At 50.2% G+C, this 16521-nt stretch overlaps 4 protein-coding genes across 4 annotated transcripts; 2 read left to right on the forward strand and 2 right to left on the reverse strand.

Moving 5' to 3' along the window:
- Positions 1 to 5832: 5832 nt before the first annotated feature.
- On the forward strand, positions 5833 to 8076 carry brlA (C2H2 type transcription factor BrlA). The gene is made up of 2 exons (XM_073718759.1): positions 5833 to 6008; positions 6358 to 8076. The coding sequence occupies exons 1-2, from the start codon at positions 5996 to 5998 to the stop codon at positions 7689 to 7691; spliced, it is 1347 nt and encodes a 448-aa protein (XP_073570726.1). The 5' UTR covers positions 5833 to 5995; the 3' UTR covers positions 7692 to 8076.
- BJY04DRAFT_190368 (uncharacterized protein) lies at positions 7524 to 8076 on the forward strand. The gene has a single exon (XM_073711496.1). It carries the CDS (start codon positions 7781 to 7783, stop codon positions 8033 to 8035), a length of 255 nt encoding a protein of 84 aa, XP_073570727.1. The 5' UTR covers positions 7524 to 7780; the 3' UTR covers positions 8036 to 8076.
- Positions 8077 to 9830: 1754 nt separating this feature from the next.
- BJY04DRAFT_190369 (uncharacterized protein) lies at positions 9831 to 10543 on the reverse strand. The gene has a single exon (XM_073711497.1). It carries the CDS (start codon positions 10300 to 10302, stop codon positions 10036 to 10038), a length of 267 nt encoding a protein of 88 aa, XP_073570728.1. The 5' UTR covers positions 10303 to 10543; the 3' UTR covers positions 9831 to 10035.
- A 3726-nt stretch (positions 10544 to 14269) lies between these two features.
- Positions 14270 to 16450, reverse strand: BJY04DRAFT_68214 (MFS transporter). The gene is made up of 5 exons (XM_073720853.1): positions 16075 to 16450; positions 15846 to 16014; positions 14675 to 15796; positions 14534 to 14612; positions 14270 to 14480 (listed from the first exon to the last, which is right to left on the reverse strand). The coding sequence occupies exons 1-5, from the start codon at positions 16130 to 16132 to the stop codon at positions 14352 to 14354; spliced, it is 1557 nt and encodes a 518-aa protein (XP_073570729.1). The 5' UTR covers positions 16133 to 16450; the 3' UTR covers positions 14270 to 14351.
- Between the last annotated feature and the right edge of the window lie 71 nt (positions 16451 to 16521).

Below are 16521 nucleotides of genomic sequence, written 5' to 3' on the forward strand. Positions count from 1 at the left end.
GAAGATGGTGAGTTATGAATTTGGCCACCAAGACCGTTAGAACCTGATCTGGAGGGTCGCACAGTACTGGAGCATTATCCAGGTAGTTAACGGTAAATTAAGTGTGAGTGCAACCATCAAGACATCTAGTTCCAATCACTTATTGGTCGCTGTGCGGAGAAGGGGAAGATGGGTATAGGCCGGACGCAAGGGGCTCAGATTCAGGACCGCACACCCACCAGTAGAATCCGTCCATGATCTCCGCTCCAGGATTGACTAGGGGCGAAAGTTGAGGTTGATACTATTGACCGTGCCCTGCATGAATCTGATGGGGTTCCAAATCTCCTGGTACTGCTTGAGTTGTTGCAGGCGAAACACATACCGCTGGAGTTTCGTAACAGACAAGAGTGTTGAGCGGCAATCGTACCGCAAAGTGTCCCCTGGAGATCTGAAATAACTTGTAATCATGGCCTTCAACGAGCACGATTCAGGAGGTATACAAGAAACCAGGACAGGATGATGTTGTGACTTGGCTCTCGCGTCTAATTGGACCTGCAGCAGCCATAACGTTAAGGTTTTAGATGAGCTTCAATTCATAGACAGGCGCATCCCTGGAAACACCATGGCAAATTGCACATGAAGATCCCCTGCATCTCCAGGCAACAAGCTACCCAAATGAGGTTGAGCCTGTTCGTCTTTGTCAGTATCGAATAATCGAAAGCATGTCCTCACATCAAGTCGCTCTGGCTTCTTTCATCGGGGCTGCGGTGATCGTTTGGTCGAAGTAGATGAACACCTTATTGGCCAGGTAGCCATAGATATCTATCCTTTGCCGATACTGACGGAAACCTCCCAGGATTTCAGGGCCGAGTAATAATCTGGTAGTAAAAGCTGGTTGAGGCTGAAAGTCCCCTGCGCTCTGGATCCCATGCTTGCTACCGACTGAGCGACGGGTCAGGGTGTTTGGTTTTACCCAAGGTTGAACAAATTGAAGAAGAGATCAGAATTGGCTAAAGTTCTTTTGCCGGAAGGGAGATATAGTGGAGGCTTTGAAGTGGGAAAATGACGCGAAGAACCTATGCTCACTGCCGAAATGGGTACCTATTCCCTTTGTAGATGTCGAGATCGCATGAGCACATCGACACCCCAGCCAGGAAACACATATTTGAATGCACCCCTCAAGGCGCTCGTGGAAAAAGTTCCCGGCTGAGAATTGGTATGAAGCTTCAATAAAGCCGTTATTGATGCTACAGTATAAACGGATCTTTCGCTGATGGCTGCTGGGAAGGCTGGTTTAATTGCCAATATATTAGCGGAGAGCACATGAGATGAACGCCTCACCCGGCCAAAATCTGTCGATGATCAGATCTAACAACGTCATCAACTGAGATTCAGCGGCACCAACCCTGGTGGCAATCTGGGGATGACCCAGAATGGCCCGAAAGACTCCTTACGCCGTGCTTCCCCGTGCTGCAGGGGTCTTAGGTTCAGGCAAAGCGTATTGAGCCATGATCTGGTTATCTAATAGTTCCCTGGCACCACATAGCTGGGCTTCCTAATTGTTAGCTTGCAAGCTTCATTGTCGGTGAATGATCGGGCTATTGAAGAGTAGCTGTGGAGATAAATTTGATGATTTCCTCAGCGTGCAATGCATCCAAACCACGCTGCAGACAAGAGAAGGACTCAAAAGAAGCTAATTAAGGTAGTGTGGTATTGGGTGGATGCGTGATCAATTGACCCAGCTTCGTCATTCTTGCACGATGCGGCAAGGTGGAATTCTGATTATGAAGAGCGCAAAGAATTGCACCCAGGGTCTTCTGCTACCTGAAAAGACAGTTGGGCGTAGACAACTGTCAATATGCGGTGAGTAAGATTGTTGAATGCTGAGAGATCACGCTCATCCAAAGCATTGTTGGGTTCGCAGAATCGGGGTGACATGTCAGGAAGTACGCGTGCCATGACTCGTAGCGGCAGCACCATGCTTTCGGGGCCTACGCAGGTAGCTATACTGGGAGTACAGTGTAGCAGGTATGTGTATCTTCTCCGCAGATCGAAGGTGGAGTCGGAATATGTTGCAGATGTGGCTCAGAAATCCGTGGCAATGCGGTCAACAGGCCTCAGTATCTGGACCCTGGTCGTATATCTCCTGATGCTGAGAGCTTGGACTTATTAGACGTGCATATAGAGTGAGACACTTAGCAAGGCCAAGTAGCGCTTCATGGAGAAACATCTTGATAAGTTGACGATTCTGTTTTTCTTGTGCGATATAATAGAAGCGTAGAAGCATTTCGTGGTAGAGCAGCTAGTAGTACTACCGTAATCGGTGGATCTGTGGAGCTGTCAAAAGCTGCGGCGCCAAGCGCCAGCGCCGGCTAGGCTAATTGTTCGCTTGCTCCACATACCGTACTGCTGGGTTTATGATCTTGGACGCCGACCGTCATTTATCGTGTCTTGGGCCTTCTACGTGTGGACTAGCGGAATGCAGCCAAGGAGCAAAGGGTACTCAGAAATCCGGAAGAACGCGTTGATGGACTTTGAACGAGAGAGCGATTGTGACAGCTCCAGCGCCATTTTCCGTCCGCTGGGGGCAGTGCTCGCCCACGAATCCACGAGCACGGCTGAAGGGGATAGAAGAGCTGAAGAACTCAGTAGAATGCGGATTGTGCGCGCGCTGTGGGGTATGAGACACTCCCGGTGCGCTGACCTCTGTGTTTGGTGGATTTTCCATACCTAGTATCACTCGCATTGCGACGATGGATAAAGATGCAGACGAGGTTTCAACCCAACACGAGTCAGGGACCGATGAGCAAATCCACCTTAGCTCGGTCAAAGTAACAGCGAAATATTGCTCGAGTCAGAGGGCTCTCAATCGGTAATTCTTGGGAGGAACCCAAGAGCCAGCCAGAAGCCTGAGAGCTTGTAGGATCGAATCCCGACCGATCCATGAGAGGTCAGACAGAGAGGGTCACTGAACTTCGTACACGTTATACGCAAATCATCGTAGTCAATACGAGACCCCCAAGAAGCGAAGATTAACGGACGGTGTAGGAGTTGGCAAAGAGAAGACTGAAGAGGGAGGAGGCAGGTGATTCGCAGGCGGTGAGGGGGTTGGTTGACTGTACTGTCGATCGTGCTGCGAGTGCTCTTTGTTCTTCTGTCTGTGTCTTGCATCCCCGAATCCGATCCACATTCCAGAAGGAATGGGTCTTGTTTTTTGATGCCAAAGCGTTGGTTATGAACCGAGACCTCGGTCGTCGATAAAGTCAACCTTGAACGTTAGTGCCTGGGCCTTCAGAGCTAAAAAAGATTTGCTCGCCCACCCGGAAGAGCTCGATTGGGGAGACTGCAGCCATCAAACATCGACTTGGCTTGGTGATTGGCCCCAGGCAAAAACCCTCCCCAAGGCGCTAACAGATAAGCCCTAATGATGTGCAGCGGAGGCAGCAGGCTAGCACACTATAATGATCCTGGAGAGTCTGGATCCAGTTGTGATCACCAGCCAAGAGTTCTTCGACCTGCTCGAGCCTTGTTTTTCTTCATACCGTACAGTGGACCCCGTTGATCACCGGCAGAGGAGGCGTCGTATCCGTACTTCTGAGCTCTTTTCTGTGTGTCACAAAGTACAGTACTTCTCAAGTTCCCAACAAACCGGGGAGGAGGAGGAGGAGCCGAGGAGGATGGGCGATGGGCGAGCGCCGAGAGCTGGTTTTGCCTGACCACTGCAGTCTCCCGAGTTGTTGCACAAGGAGCACCAGCCACTGGCGTCCGTCGCAGCGCTGGGGCCTGAGCAATTAAGGGGATGGACACAGGCCCGAGAGGACTCGAGAACTAAGTTCAAGCCTCGCCCCCCGTACTACCTATTTGACTAGTGATTCTGATCAGCGTCGCTTTTTAGTCTCCGATCGTTCTCAGCCCTGTGGACTGTGATTTTTCGAACGGGTGCCATCCTCGCATGCCAAGTTACTACTAGCAGAAGAAAACAATCGGTCAAAGAAGGAAAAATTCAGCGACTGGGATCCGACTGGGCGCAGCCGGGTCAACCGGTCGGGATTGAGATACGGAGGCCGTATTCAAAGCACCAGCTGTTAAGGGAAGCGGTTAGAAGTACCCAGTGCCTTCAGCTAGGTACCAGGTTCGTTGGGTCTAGCCTGCAGTGAGAACCAGGTTCGCACAGACCGGGACCCAGCAAACGCCTCTTGCCAACCGTGGAATGATAGGCGGTGGGAACCAAGCCTGCGATCGTTAGTGGTTCTCGGTTTGTTTACTATGCGCGACAATGTTTGTGATTATTTCTCACACGATTGTCCTCGACGCCGTTGTCCCAAGACCATCTTCACCAGTCCCCGAGAAGCTAGAGTGTCATGTGTGACAAGACTCGTGATTCACCACTTAGGTAGGTGGCGTCACCGAGCACCTGGAGGTCGCATTAGCTATCAGCAGCTTTGAGGCCCTCTACCTTGTCAGTGGAATCGGACGAAGATCTGATACTCGGAGAAGAATGAGGCAAAATGGTAAGATGGTACAGCTCTGAATTCCACGTCAGTGCGTTTTGAAAAGACTCACGAAGTAGAGGGCCCCTCGAACACCTGCGACTACCATACTTGGATTGCCGGTCTCCTTTGAGTAATCTTAGTAGCAGGCCGATTGGTTGAGTTTTATGCATATTCTCAACCAAGGCACAGCAAGCAATATCGAAAGGAACCAGACGAACATTCGCCATCACGTTCGGGGCGGCCTCTGGAGATCGCTTGCTTGGCCTTAAATCGATCTTCGATCATCGCATGATTTTCTCCCTTATCTGGGGGCTTGGTACTGGCCATGTTTCAAGCAGGGACGACTTCGGACTCGGGAGCAAAAAGCTCCTCTGCTCTGCTTACTCCACATGGGGGGGCATGTTCGTCAATCGCTGTCGATCATCCCCAGGCCCTGCAGGATGACTATCGTGGAACAGGAACTGAGCTTGGAAGAATGAACAAGCTACCTTCATTAGCCGCTTTGGACGAGTGACAATAATGATTGTGGGTTTCTCCCTCCCCGGGATCGCCATGGAGTCTAAGCGGCTAGCTAGTTTCAGGCGAGTCTGATGATGCTTTTCATTCACTTGCAGTCTTCACAGCAGTCTCTTGACGTCTCGCATTCCTTTCGCTCTGTCTCGGCCACACTGTGAATGGTCGGCGAGTCGGGTTGTCTTCCAGTCCATGCATTCTTTTCCCAAGCTCCAATGATAAAAATAAACCTGGAGAATTAAAACAAAGAAAGTGGTCGGAATAGCAAGAAATGCAGGTCCGATATCAGAGACTACCTAGGTTACCTAGTATCCACCTGCACTGGTGCAGCAAGCCAGGAAAAAGGAAAATGGGGGGGGGGGAAGAATATTGGCGATAAATTAACCAGGAGAATTAAAATCAAGGCAAATCAAAATAGATTAAGATTCAACGAGAATAATCACAGCAATAGAAATGGCCCTACCCCCGCCCTCTCTACGTGAGGGATGGGATGCTTTCCATCCAAGCTCAAAGCAGTAAAAGGGTCTGCTCGACCAAAGCTTGTCGATTCATATAACATCGCGAGCCAATCTCCTCTGCTGAACCTACAACATTGCCATCAGCCATTGCCAGTGCCATCACCACCACCACCGACATTGTCCTGAGACATCCCGCCCTCTACTTGCGTCGCTGATTCACCCTGTACCCACCACTCCTTGCCGACCTTGCCTCCGTTGAATCAGTGATTCTCTATATCTACATCATCCCTCTACTGCAACTGAGACACCAACTCCTCGCCCACCCGTCCAGCCTTCTTCCGCCTTGAAAGGGTCCAGATCTCGCGTTGAAGGGCGGATCTATTGAACCCCCTCGACCTCGTTTCTCTCTCTTCCCAGGAAACGCATCTCCAGGGACCCCAGCCCTCTTGAACAGTCGTGGTGGTTACTCGAGGAACTCCATAGTCTACATTCCTGAGGAACGCGACGCGCCCCTCCTTCTACTCCTCTAGCCTTCTCCTTTGGAGAAGACCAATGCCATCGGACTGTGAGTACTGATCGTCCCGTCTTGTCTTGTCTTGACTGGTCCTGTCCTGCCTCCGGTTTCCCCTCCGTCAATCTGTTTATTTCATCTGCGTCTTCCTCCTCCATTCCCGATCTCCATCCCTCTTCTTTCTTTCTCTCATCATACAACCACACTCTCTTCTTCCACTCCAACCTTCCTTCCTTCATTCTTTACCTAGATATTGCTATACACCACAGTCCTTTACTGCTCTCATTCCACCCACCACTCCCTCAAAGGGTCTTTCCTCTTCAGGACATCCTACTCATTGCCTGTTACCTACTACACATTCATTCACTCCCACATACCCAACGGTGCTCTGACAGTCAACCAGTCGCAGCGCCCGTTCCAGACAGCCGCAGCGCTTCGTCGCTTGAAGATATGCGCCATCAGCACAACCTATCCGATCGTCTTACAATTGAAGTTGACTGTTCGTCCCTGGGCTCCAACGAGTGCCCATCCATGACCTCCAGCTTTTCGCCTCTTGAATCACCCACCCCCACCCCGACGAGTATATACAGTCACGGTTCTCTAGAATCACCGGGGTGGCACGGAACGGGATATCCTAACCACAATTACGAACGAAACCCCAATTCCGCGTCAATGCGGAGTGCCTTTCGCCTAGCAAACATGGCTTCGACTGAAAGTTTGGGGCTGTCATATGGCAACATGGAATCGCAGGAGCGGATGCCCATGACCGAATTCCTATCTTCGGGGTACGACGAGAATATGGAGCAACTGTGGATGCCTTCAGACACCCCAAAAACATTTGATCATGCCTCGCACGGCCTCGCATACCAGCACGGCGTGCAGCAATACCCTACCATGGCGCGCAATCAAGCCAACAATTACCGTCACCAACCTGCCACCTATCTTCCAGAGTCCGCGACCAACCCGTGTCTGTCACGATCCATCTTCCACCAGCCTGAGCGTATTCCGACCTCTACGTCCATGAGTAACATGATGATGCCGTGGCTGCTGACAGACTCGATCGCGCCGCAAACCATTGCGCCATCGCAAGTTGGTCCAGTTACTCCGCCACCGTCGTTTACAGACTTTTCGACCTCTCTTAGCGCCTTCAAACAACATAGCCCCGCCACGCCAGTGCGGTCTTGCTCTCTCGGCAATACATCCGGGGCTGACACCCCAATGAGCCGCCTCTCTGGAGGGCCCTGCGAGTACATTGATGAGTTTCAACCATCCCCAGTGTATCGGGATGGATATCGCGGGGTCCACCGAGTGGCTTCCAGGAAGACGCTCAGACGTCAGACGTCTAAGCAGAACTTGATGCTGGAGAACCTGCCTCCTATCATCAAGCAGGTGCAGTTTAAGTGCAAGGAGCCTGGCTGCAACGGGCGATTCAAGCGACAAGAACACCTAAAGAGGCATATGAAGAGCCATTCCAAGGAGAAGCCTCATGTGTGCTGGGTCCCAGGCTGCCACCGTGCCTTCTCCAGGAGCGACAACCTAAACGCCCATTATACAAAGACGCATAGCAAACGGGGTGGCCGCAATCGATATGTGGCCACATTGGATGAAAATAGCCCCGACTACGATCCGGACTTCCGCGGACAGCTGACCCCAGATGGACGACCGATCTACGGGTCGAAACTGGAGGATCCCATCCCCGGCGCTGGCGACATGGCTCTGGATGCGTGGGACGAGTGAAGGATAATTTGAAGGCTGATCTGCATGGAATCTCATATGATACCCGCTGGCTCGATGCTATGCTAAAACATTTCCTATGTCTTTGACTCATGCAGATCCGGCGCTTGATGGCGTTTGTTTGGCCCGCTCCGGTTTTTCTCTTGCGACATTTTTTTCCCTCTCATGCATCTGTAGAACATACTGGTTATATTTGGTTCGTGTTTTTGGTTCCCCCCATTGTGAGCTCTGGGAGTGGCTGGTTTTCTCTTCGAGTTCATCAAACAAATAATCTAATGCATCCAACCGGACGGACGGGCAACAACGGAGTGGGGGAGTCGAATTCTGCACTGTACAATTGGCAGTGAACTTTTTTTTTTTATCTTTCTTTTTTTTTTTCCATTATCCCAGTTGATCTATCGACATGTCCAAACCCCACCGAGGATTAATAATAGCATACTACTCTAGACAGACAGACAGACAGACATAGAAAGCCAAAAAAGCCACCAGTGAAAGTGTTCCTTGGTTAAGAAATCGATAACGGGTGATTGTTTCTGACGCGTCTGATTCGATCGCCTGCTTGGAGTAGTAAATGCCGTGCGATCAGATTCTCTGCACAGCCGATCCCGCCGATCAGCAATCAGCATAGTATGCAAGTTACAGCCGCACTGGAGATTGACAAGACAAGACAACGTAGTAGTTTGAACTTTCGACAGAAGCCATCTTGACTCTAGTCACTCTCTTCTCCTCGCACTGCGTGCGCTGCTGGTACTATCGAGCGATGTATCAGGTACATTGGGCCTTCTTCCTTGGAACTCGAAACCTTAGCGCGCAGCCTCTAGTGATTCTCTCACATTCTTCCACTGCAAACTGCGATTGGCGGATCTGCATCGATCTACAGTATGTGCAGTTCCTGGGATCACTATTTAGTACAGAGAGACCACCGATGAAAGAAAGCGACGTTCCATCTCAACATTCCTGCTTCGTTCATCGTGCGTAAGCGCCGCTGAGTGTGTCCCGGTTGCTGGAATCCAGGGCTATTCTGGACGAGGTTAGTCTGGGACGGGTACGGCTGGGCTAGACTGGTACTGGGCTATGTAGGGTAGAGTATAAGTAGGAGTTACTATTGGTTTTGCGAGTAATGTGCGCTCTAGCGCTTACGGGGTCATTAGCACTGGGTGAGTAGGTACTCTGTCGATTTTCGATCCCTATTAAGATGAGGTTGTAAGGAGGTGTGGGATTAATCTGGTATCTGGTAGAGGTGGGTGGTAGTGACTTGGCTGGGTTACATTGAGACCTGAACTTTATATAACTGTGACAGAGTGTGATTGTTCTGCTTTGCTTATTGTCCTCGAGGAATGATTGAATCTCGATGATATCTTTGCTTCTGATAGTCAAAGAAAGTAGAACTGTCGGTGCCTTTTTTTCGTGGTTTAGGCAACGATCCTTCGTGCTTTCCGTCCGCGGTACCTATCTATCTATATATATATATCCAGAAGAAAACAACATTGATAAGCACCTGGGCATAATATGTGGTTTCCTGTTCTGATCAATAGCTCTCGTCTAGCTTAGATATAAGGCCTCGATAACATTCGTTCAAATCAAACTCAATTCTATGGATTAGATGCTTGATACCTTCCACATATACCAAACTTCTTTCCCACCCCAATACAGGAAAGTAGTGAGCACTGCGTACCGAAACATATCATGTAGCCTCTGAAAAGTCTACTTGAGAGAAGATATCTGTGACTCAAAGCTGTGCGCATCTCTATTACGAAGGTCAGACGGTCTAGTCTCTCTCGGGGCGCAGCAGCAGACTTCAAGCTTCTCAGCCTGCGGTTCCGGCTCGAGTCAGCAGCGCCAACGGAAACGCCCTGAGCTTCCTTGTACTTACCTATCGTGAATTATCCGAGTATCACAGCCCGTGACCTGTGCCCGAGATGGACTTCTTGAGTACCAATATATCGAAAGCGCGTAGTACGCAGCTTCCAAGCAGCCTTAGCAAGCTGTCAATTGCTTGAAGGACTTGCGCCGTAGCTGGAGCACGAGTGCCAGATATCTAAGAAAAACAAGAAACAAGAAGCAAAGATAAATCTTGACAAGGATTTGGTGCATCCAGAAGTATCCGGGCCGAGATTATCAAGGTTTCCAACATCGCCCCCGGACCTCACTTCCGCCTCACACAGTATGTTCGACTGGATAGGAACTTCAGGCACCCCCATGAGTCGTTGAGTAACATGCTTTTTCGCCTCTATACTGCCATATTTGCCTACAGACAGACTGGTCTACCTGCTCTTCAACACTCTCTCCATCCCCAAGGATATAGCTGCTATCAAATATATCCTAAGCCGGCGTTATCAAAAGGACCTCAAAAGTACCCCAAAAGAACCAGAACAAAAACAAAAACAAAACTCCCCACAGCACGACCACCCGCCGTACGAAAGGCCAAAATGGCCAAGTCATATACCAAGAACCAAACCTCTCGCCCAACCGATATGGGCTCGTCCGAGCTCCGCCTCGATGGCCAACTCGCAAGCTTCCACATCCACGCACCTACTATCGAGCAAACCACCGAACCTGAATCAGTCTCCGATAAGGAGCTCAAAGAGCAAGTCAAGATCCTCCAAGCCGCCATCGCGAGCAAACAAGAAACCCTCCACGCCCTCGAAACAAACTTCAACGCCTCCCTCGTCCAGAACCTCACCCTTCGCGCCTCAGTCCTTAATTTATGGACCCGAATCGAGCAGACACATGGAGCTGAGAAGATTAAAGAATGGAATGATGAACTCCTTTCGCGACCTGGAATATCCGAGGCTCATTTGGAGCTCATTTCCGCTTTGGAAGACGAGGAAGCGGAAACGAAGAGGAAGAAAGCCTGCGGGCTGTTCTATGGGAAACGGAATCTGGGAGTTGATATGGTGGAGTACGTGGATCATATGATGAGGAGGAGGGATGCCAAGGGTATAGCGCTGGCAATGGATTTGTGGTGTGGAAGGGCTAGGGGTGTGCTCTAGTCAAGGGACTCAAAGGGTTGAGGGTGTTTGGAATGGACTGCATGCTATTTGAATGCATTATACTGTTGGATCGTATTTGGACTTGGTACAAGAAGCATGCATGAACAGCCTAATGGCGGTTGTTCGTTGCAATTGTGGCTGGGATAGGGCACAACGCCCGGACTTGAATGGGGATTGACATGTATTATATATGCTGATGGGCCTCATTGTCGCCCGAATTATGTGCTGCGAGTGTCAGCGCCAGTCAGAAGACAGCTATACAATCGATCTTCTGCCCCCTCATGATCATGACAAGACCTCACTTTAGGAAACCGTAGTCAGACAGAAGCGATGAACTGAAAGTACCGATAGAAATTTCCCCATTATATACTTCCTAGTATCCCAGACGCCGCTCGAGTTCCTTCAAGCTCTTCTCGACTTCTTGTAATCCTCCTACCACATCCACGAGGAACATCCCCTGTAGTTGCTCATTCGCAAGGTCGTTTTCGCCCAATCCAAAATCACAACCGAGACACTTTCGCACTATTGTTGCAAACTTCGGCCCCATTCGGTCGCGTAATACTGGCGATTGAGCCAGTTTCTTTGCGGCGTGATAGTCTGTCTATCTTTGAATTGGCAATGTTCCCAGCACCCGTGTTCGGAGTTGGGGCCACGGCTGGCTGTATGCGAGCTCAAGTAGAACAGTTCCAAAGCGGAAGAGAAGCTCATTTCGAGTGACAGTGACATATGATGAGGAAGGAGCCTCGTCAGAGCTTGACTTAGGGCTTGATGCGGCCTCGGGCGCAACTGCTAATAGTGGAGCCTTCGCTTTGTCTGGCCTTGTAAGCTCAACTCTAAAATAGGGCTCCATGGGCAGTTAACTATCAGGCAGTTCTCCAATGCCGAAGAAGCGGACGTGGCTGCTCTGCCAGGTGTCAGGAAGCCACGGAGTTGAGTGGTATTGTAGGATAGCGCCAGCCAGGGAGTAGGCAAGATATGCTATTGTTTTTCGAGAGAGACCTCGGGAGATCTCGTCTTCTGACACCCACTTGATGATATCTTCCAGGGACCTTTGTCCTCCAAGGGTTTGCTGTTCCTTCGGCGGGAGGTAGAATCGGTGAAGGCCGGGCTCTTAGATGTAGCCGAGACAGATATATGAGGGTGGTGGTTGCGGCAGACAAAAGTGATAACACAAGTCTTCAACGTCGCCGAGATCGAGGATGGAGCTTGATGTTGCAGGATTCGGAATGGCCATTGCAGGAAGATTGTCCACCGTTGCACCACTCTGGGACCCAAGACTGGGGTCCTGAATTCGAACAACTTTTTTCGATGTCTTCCCCTGTTTTCCTTTTGGCCGACCTCTAATAGACTGAGAATGCGTGGTTAAAGACCCTATTAAGTCAGCCAGAGCCTCATGACAATAAGCGAGATGCTTGCAGCGTGCCCTTGGTGTCGCTCGCAAGACCATCTTAGAGCGAAAAGATTATAGAGTCGATTCGAAGCCGATCGAATCTGACGGTATCTCTCCAGGCTGTTAAGGTTACTTGCTTTCCAGCGGGGTATGCCTTCCGGATGGCTGGCTTTGCGTGAACCTTTCAGCTCGGTGATGATACGCTTAGTGAGTTCGCCAAAGTCGGCAGTAAACTGACGTAGATCTTTGATGCTGCCCTGAATCTCCTCTTTCCTCCAACAAAGCCGGAAGCGCCTGGGTATCTGCTTGAGAGTCTCCTCACTCCAATTCGAGCCCACGAAGGATGTCCATTGGTTGGTCTGAAAGCTGTTTACCTCGCGGCATACCGTCTGGATGGAGGCAAGAACGAGCTTCAGGGTGACATCCCAGCTGGCAATGGCTTCTCTCAGCGCATCCTGTCGATTGATATCGTGAATCCCAGCAAACTGCATATCTGTCCATTCCCCCCTGCTATAGCTCAGGAGCAAAATACGAGCCTTTTCTCGATCGTTGGTGACCTCAGCGAGCAGATCGATAACGTATCCTCGAAAAAGCGTCTTCTGCGTTCGTACCAAAGTATCGAGCTTATAAAGCTCTTTGGAATATCGGCGGAAGGTGTCCACCACATCGGAAATCTGCCACTATCGGTCATAAGCGATGAGGACGATGGGGGGATACCGGCGAGTACTGTGCCTGCGATGAATTCCATGTTAGAGCCAAAGCACGGAGCCTCGTTGAAGATGGAAGAAGGAAGAGAGTCAAGGGGGCTACCTAGATAGCTTTATTTGCAGCCAGCCTTGTTCTGATTGCCAGGCTGGCGCAGATGCGGGGTTTTCGCTGTTGGCACCCGGCAGCCTTGTTTGGGTCACTGCAACTATTCCAAAACATCCCCTCCCAAACCCATCGCATCATCTCAGCTATCATGAGCACTTTTTGCGAAGAAGCCAACGAGACCGTTGATTCGGTCAGAGATCTGCATCATATGCCCACCGGTTATCCTTTGCTTGGACTACCAGGGGAGCTATTCGAGACAATTCAAAGGCTCCTGGTCTCGTGTTTGAAAAGCATATAAGCAACACCGAGCACTCAAAACGCCTTCGCACTGACATTAACGTCTATCCCTTTGGGGAGACAGCTTCTCCGTCTCGAAGGGAAGACTTGACGCTATTCTTGCTAGATCATCCGATCTTCGACATACAGTACTACACATTTTATATGGGCTGGGGAAATGTGTGTATGATGATATCCTACCTTCGGGAATCCTTAGCCACTCCTCAAAAACAGAGGTGGATCTTAATCATGGACAATGTAGACAGACTCGAGAGACTAAGTGACCTTCCCAGTAATACTAGCGGGGGGTTTTGTCTTCTCACTGGCCGAGACCATGGACTCGCACGAACCCTAGCCCAAAGCACCATCGAGCTTGGGCCACTGCGGCAACCTGAAAGATCCTGTCTGTTTATGTCATACTTCGCAAAAGGCCAATCAAGCGACAAAGATTTCATAGCTTCCGTGACTAGCTTTGTCGCTGTTCTGGGAGGGTCACCCCTGGCCATCAAGGAGTTTGCATCTTATATCGCCCGAACAGGGATAAATGTGAGAGATTTACTTGAGCAATACCAATCTTGGGGGTGGCAGATCGGATCCACCAAGCCCATAGAAAAGACCTTTCGACCAACATCGGAAGATACTCTGTCAGCGCTTTTTGACGACGACGCATGGGGATATAGTACTGCTCGTCAGTATCTGGGACAATGGGCATTTGTAGCGGCGGAAGATATTCCTTACTCTCTGTTTCCGTCGAACAGAAGTGACGGGTCAGATGAGAAAAGGGCGATTGCCATTTTGGCAGAACATGAGTTGATTTGCCTTGAAGAAGATGCATTCAGCTTTGACAACAACCTCCTTCAAAGCTCGCTTCGAACCTGGCTTAGACGACGCGGAGAGACACCATTTCGTGTTGGTGAGACGATTCGTTCCCTCAGTAGGCAATTTCCCTGGCCAGATGGCAACAACAAAGCCATTTGGACAAGATATTTACCTCATGCTCAAAAAGCGTTGTCATTCAGGGACGACTGGACAGATAGACGCTCCGAGTCGTTACTCCGCTTTAAAGTGGCCAACAGCCTTGAGCTTTTAGGAGACAAAGAGGGTGCAGATGAGATGCGCAGGAAGGCCAAGTGATATTAACGATGTTCCATTCTATGATGATATTCAGTGGAGTCCTGCAACATTAAGCCATTAAAGCACTAGTCTGCTCTTTGCCCTGATCCTGGCGCCATAAATGTAAAGTATCACGGGGATAGGAACTAGACATGCTGAAACACATCCCAAGAGCGTCAAGGCCCATTCTACGCCGAGTGAATCAAACTGCCCAAGTATCAGCACCTGATATTGAGGTCTCAGGATGAGAGCAAACGTACCATATAGGACGCGAAGAGAGGAAATCCCGAGCCAGCCAGCGAGCGGAGGAAGGTATGTGCCGCAATGGCAGAAGCAGCCCTAACAAACATCTCTGTCAGCGGGATCTGACAACAGAAAAAAGAAAAGATAAAGCGGCTTACCTCTCTCTCCGAATCTGCACAACATACTGAATAGACGGCAAGAACATTGTAATCAACCCAAATCCTGTAAGCAGACCAGACAACGTAGGCGCAATCCAGTGTATGTCCCGCCTATATCCCGTCCAACCCAGCCAGAACAGACCCGCCGAGAAAGAAGCAGAGCCTGGTATGGCCGTAAGAAGTAACCACTCAGGCACCATCTGTCCTTTATTCGCTTTGATCTTGCGCATGAACCATGGTTGTCTGACGTAGAAGAATAACCCTGCGAGGAATTGGCCAACTATGACGGCTAGAAATGGAAGGCCACCAACGCCGGGGTTCATGCCGTGGATTCGCTGGAATGTTATTGGGTAAGCTGTCAGAAAGAGGTAGAGCAGACCGTAAACGAAGGAACCAAAGATGCACATGCAAAGGATAATGGGGTCGAGCGCGAGCATTTTGAGAGGAATGGCAAGGTAATCTTGTAGGATTGCGGAGAAACTTAGTTCGAGCTCTTCGTGTTTGGCGTGGATGGCCCAGTTCTGGGTCTCGTGGCGGAGGCGGCGGGCTTTGGAGGTTAGGAGGACGGGGGCGAACGACTCGTCTAGGAAGAAGAGTATTGAGATTAGTGAGGCGGCCCCGAGGAGGCCAGTGATGTAGTGTGTCCAGCGCCAGCCGAGATGCTCATTCATGACCGTAAAGCCGCCAATGGTAGGAGCGAGAAGAGGCCCCGAGAAGACTGTGATGACAAAGCCGACCATGCTGATGATGAAGACGGGGGGGCTGAGCATGTCACTGTTGACAGCCCCCGATAACGTTAATGGACAGGCGCCAAAAAACCCAGCAAAGAAACGGCAGATAAAGATGGTTTGTAGGTCCTTTGCTGTAGCTGTGGCAAAGGAGAACACCGTGAAACCAAACATGCCCACGACGAATGGTATCCGACGTCCTTTCAGCTCGGAGAACGGCGCCCAAACCAACGGTCCGGTTGCAAATCCCAAGACGTATAACGAGACCCCAAGAGTGCCCACCTCTCGAGAAATCCCGTATATGCTTGACAAGGGTACAATAACGGTAGAGAAAATGCTGCTCGTCATGGCGACGATCATGGTGGCCGTGCTAACGAGTACAACCGTGTAGAATCTGGAGATGGACTGTTAGCTCAGAACTCGAATGATAAGGATGAAACAACTTTTTCATGTTAGACCAGTTTTGAGGATTGAGCTTGTCATCTGGTCCGTCGAAATCGACCAGCATAGAGGCCTTCTCGGCGGGCTCATGGCTGGTAGGCTGCGCCGTGTGACTCGAAAGCTCGGTAGCGCTGGACTCATCGAGCGAAGATGGTTGAGCCTGGCTCCCATCTGAATTATCAGACAACGTTTAGTATAGCTGCTCAAAGTATAGGATGAGCTCGAGCATACCACTGCTGACGCCGGTTCGATCCAAGCCCTTTTCTAGTTCGTTACTCTCCATCGTCATTGGTGTTCTTCTTAACACTTTGTGTCAGAAGTGAACCCATGGTGAATGCAGACTTGACTGGTTGGTTTATATGAAGGGTAAAGCACAAGAGAGCGATTGCAAATCGAGACTATTAGTGATCTTTTGTTGAAATGATAAGTAGACCCCTCCTCCGGATTGATCAGTAATCTCTCGGCTCGGCACGCTTTTTCGATGGAGTGATCAGGATCGATCGGGGTTGACCTCGGCAGCTTTGCTCCATCAGGGAAAACGGCGAGCCAGAGCCTCCTGATTAGTCTTCTTGAAGGTTGAATATCTCATCATTGTTGGATCTTTCCAAGGGTAGGTAAGATAGTAGGTACGTAGTAGCTGTTCTTCAGATTGCTATATATAACCGCTAGGACCAATCC

Source organism: Aspergillus karnatakaensis (assembly GCF_047715665.1).
Source record: "Aspergillus karnatakaensis strain CBS 102800 unplaced genomic scaffold BJY04scaffold_27, whole genome shotgun sequence".
NCBI lineage: Eukaryota > Fungi > Ascomycota > Eurotiomycetes > Eurotiales > Aspergillaceae > Aspergillus > Aspergillus karnatakaensis.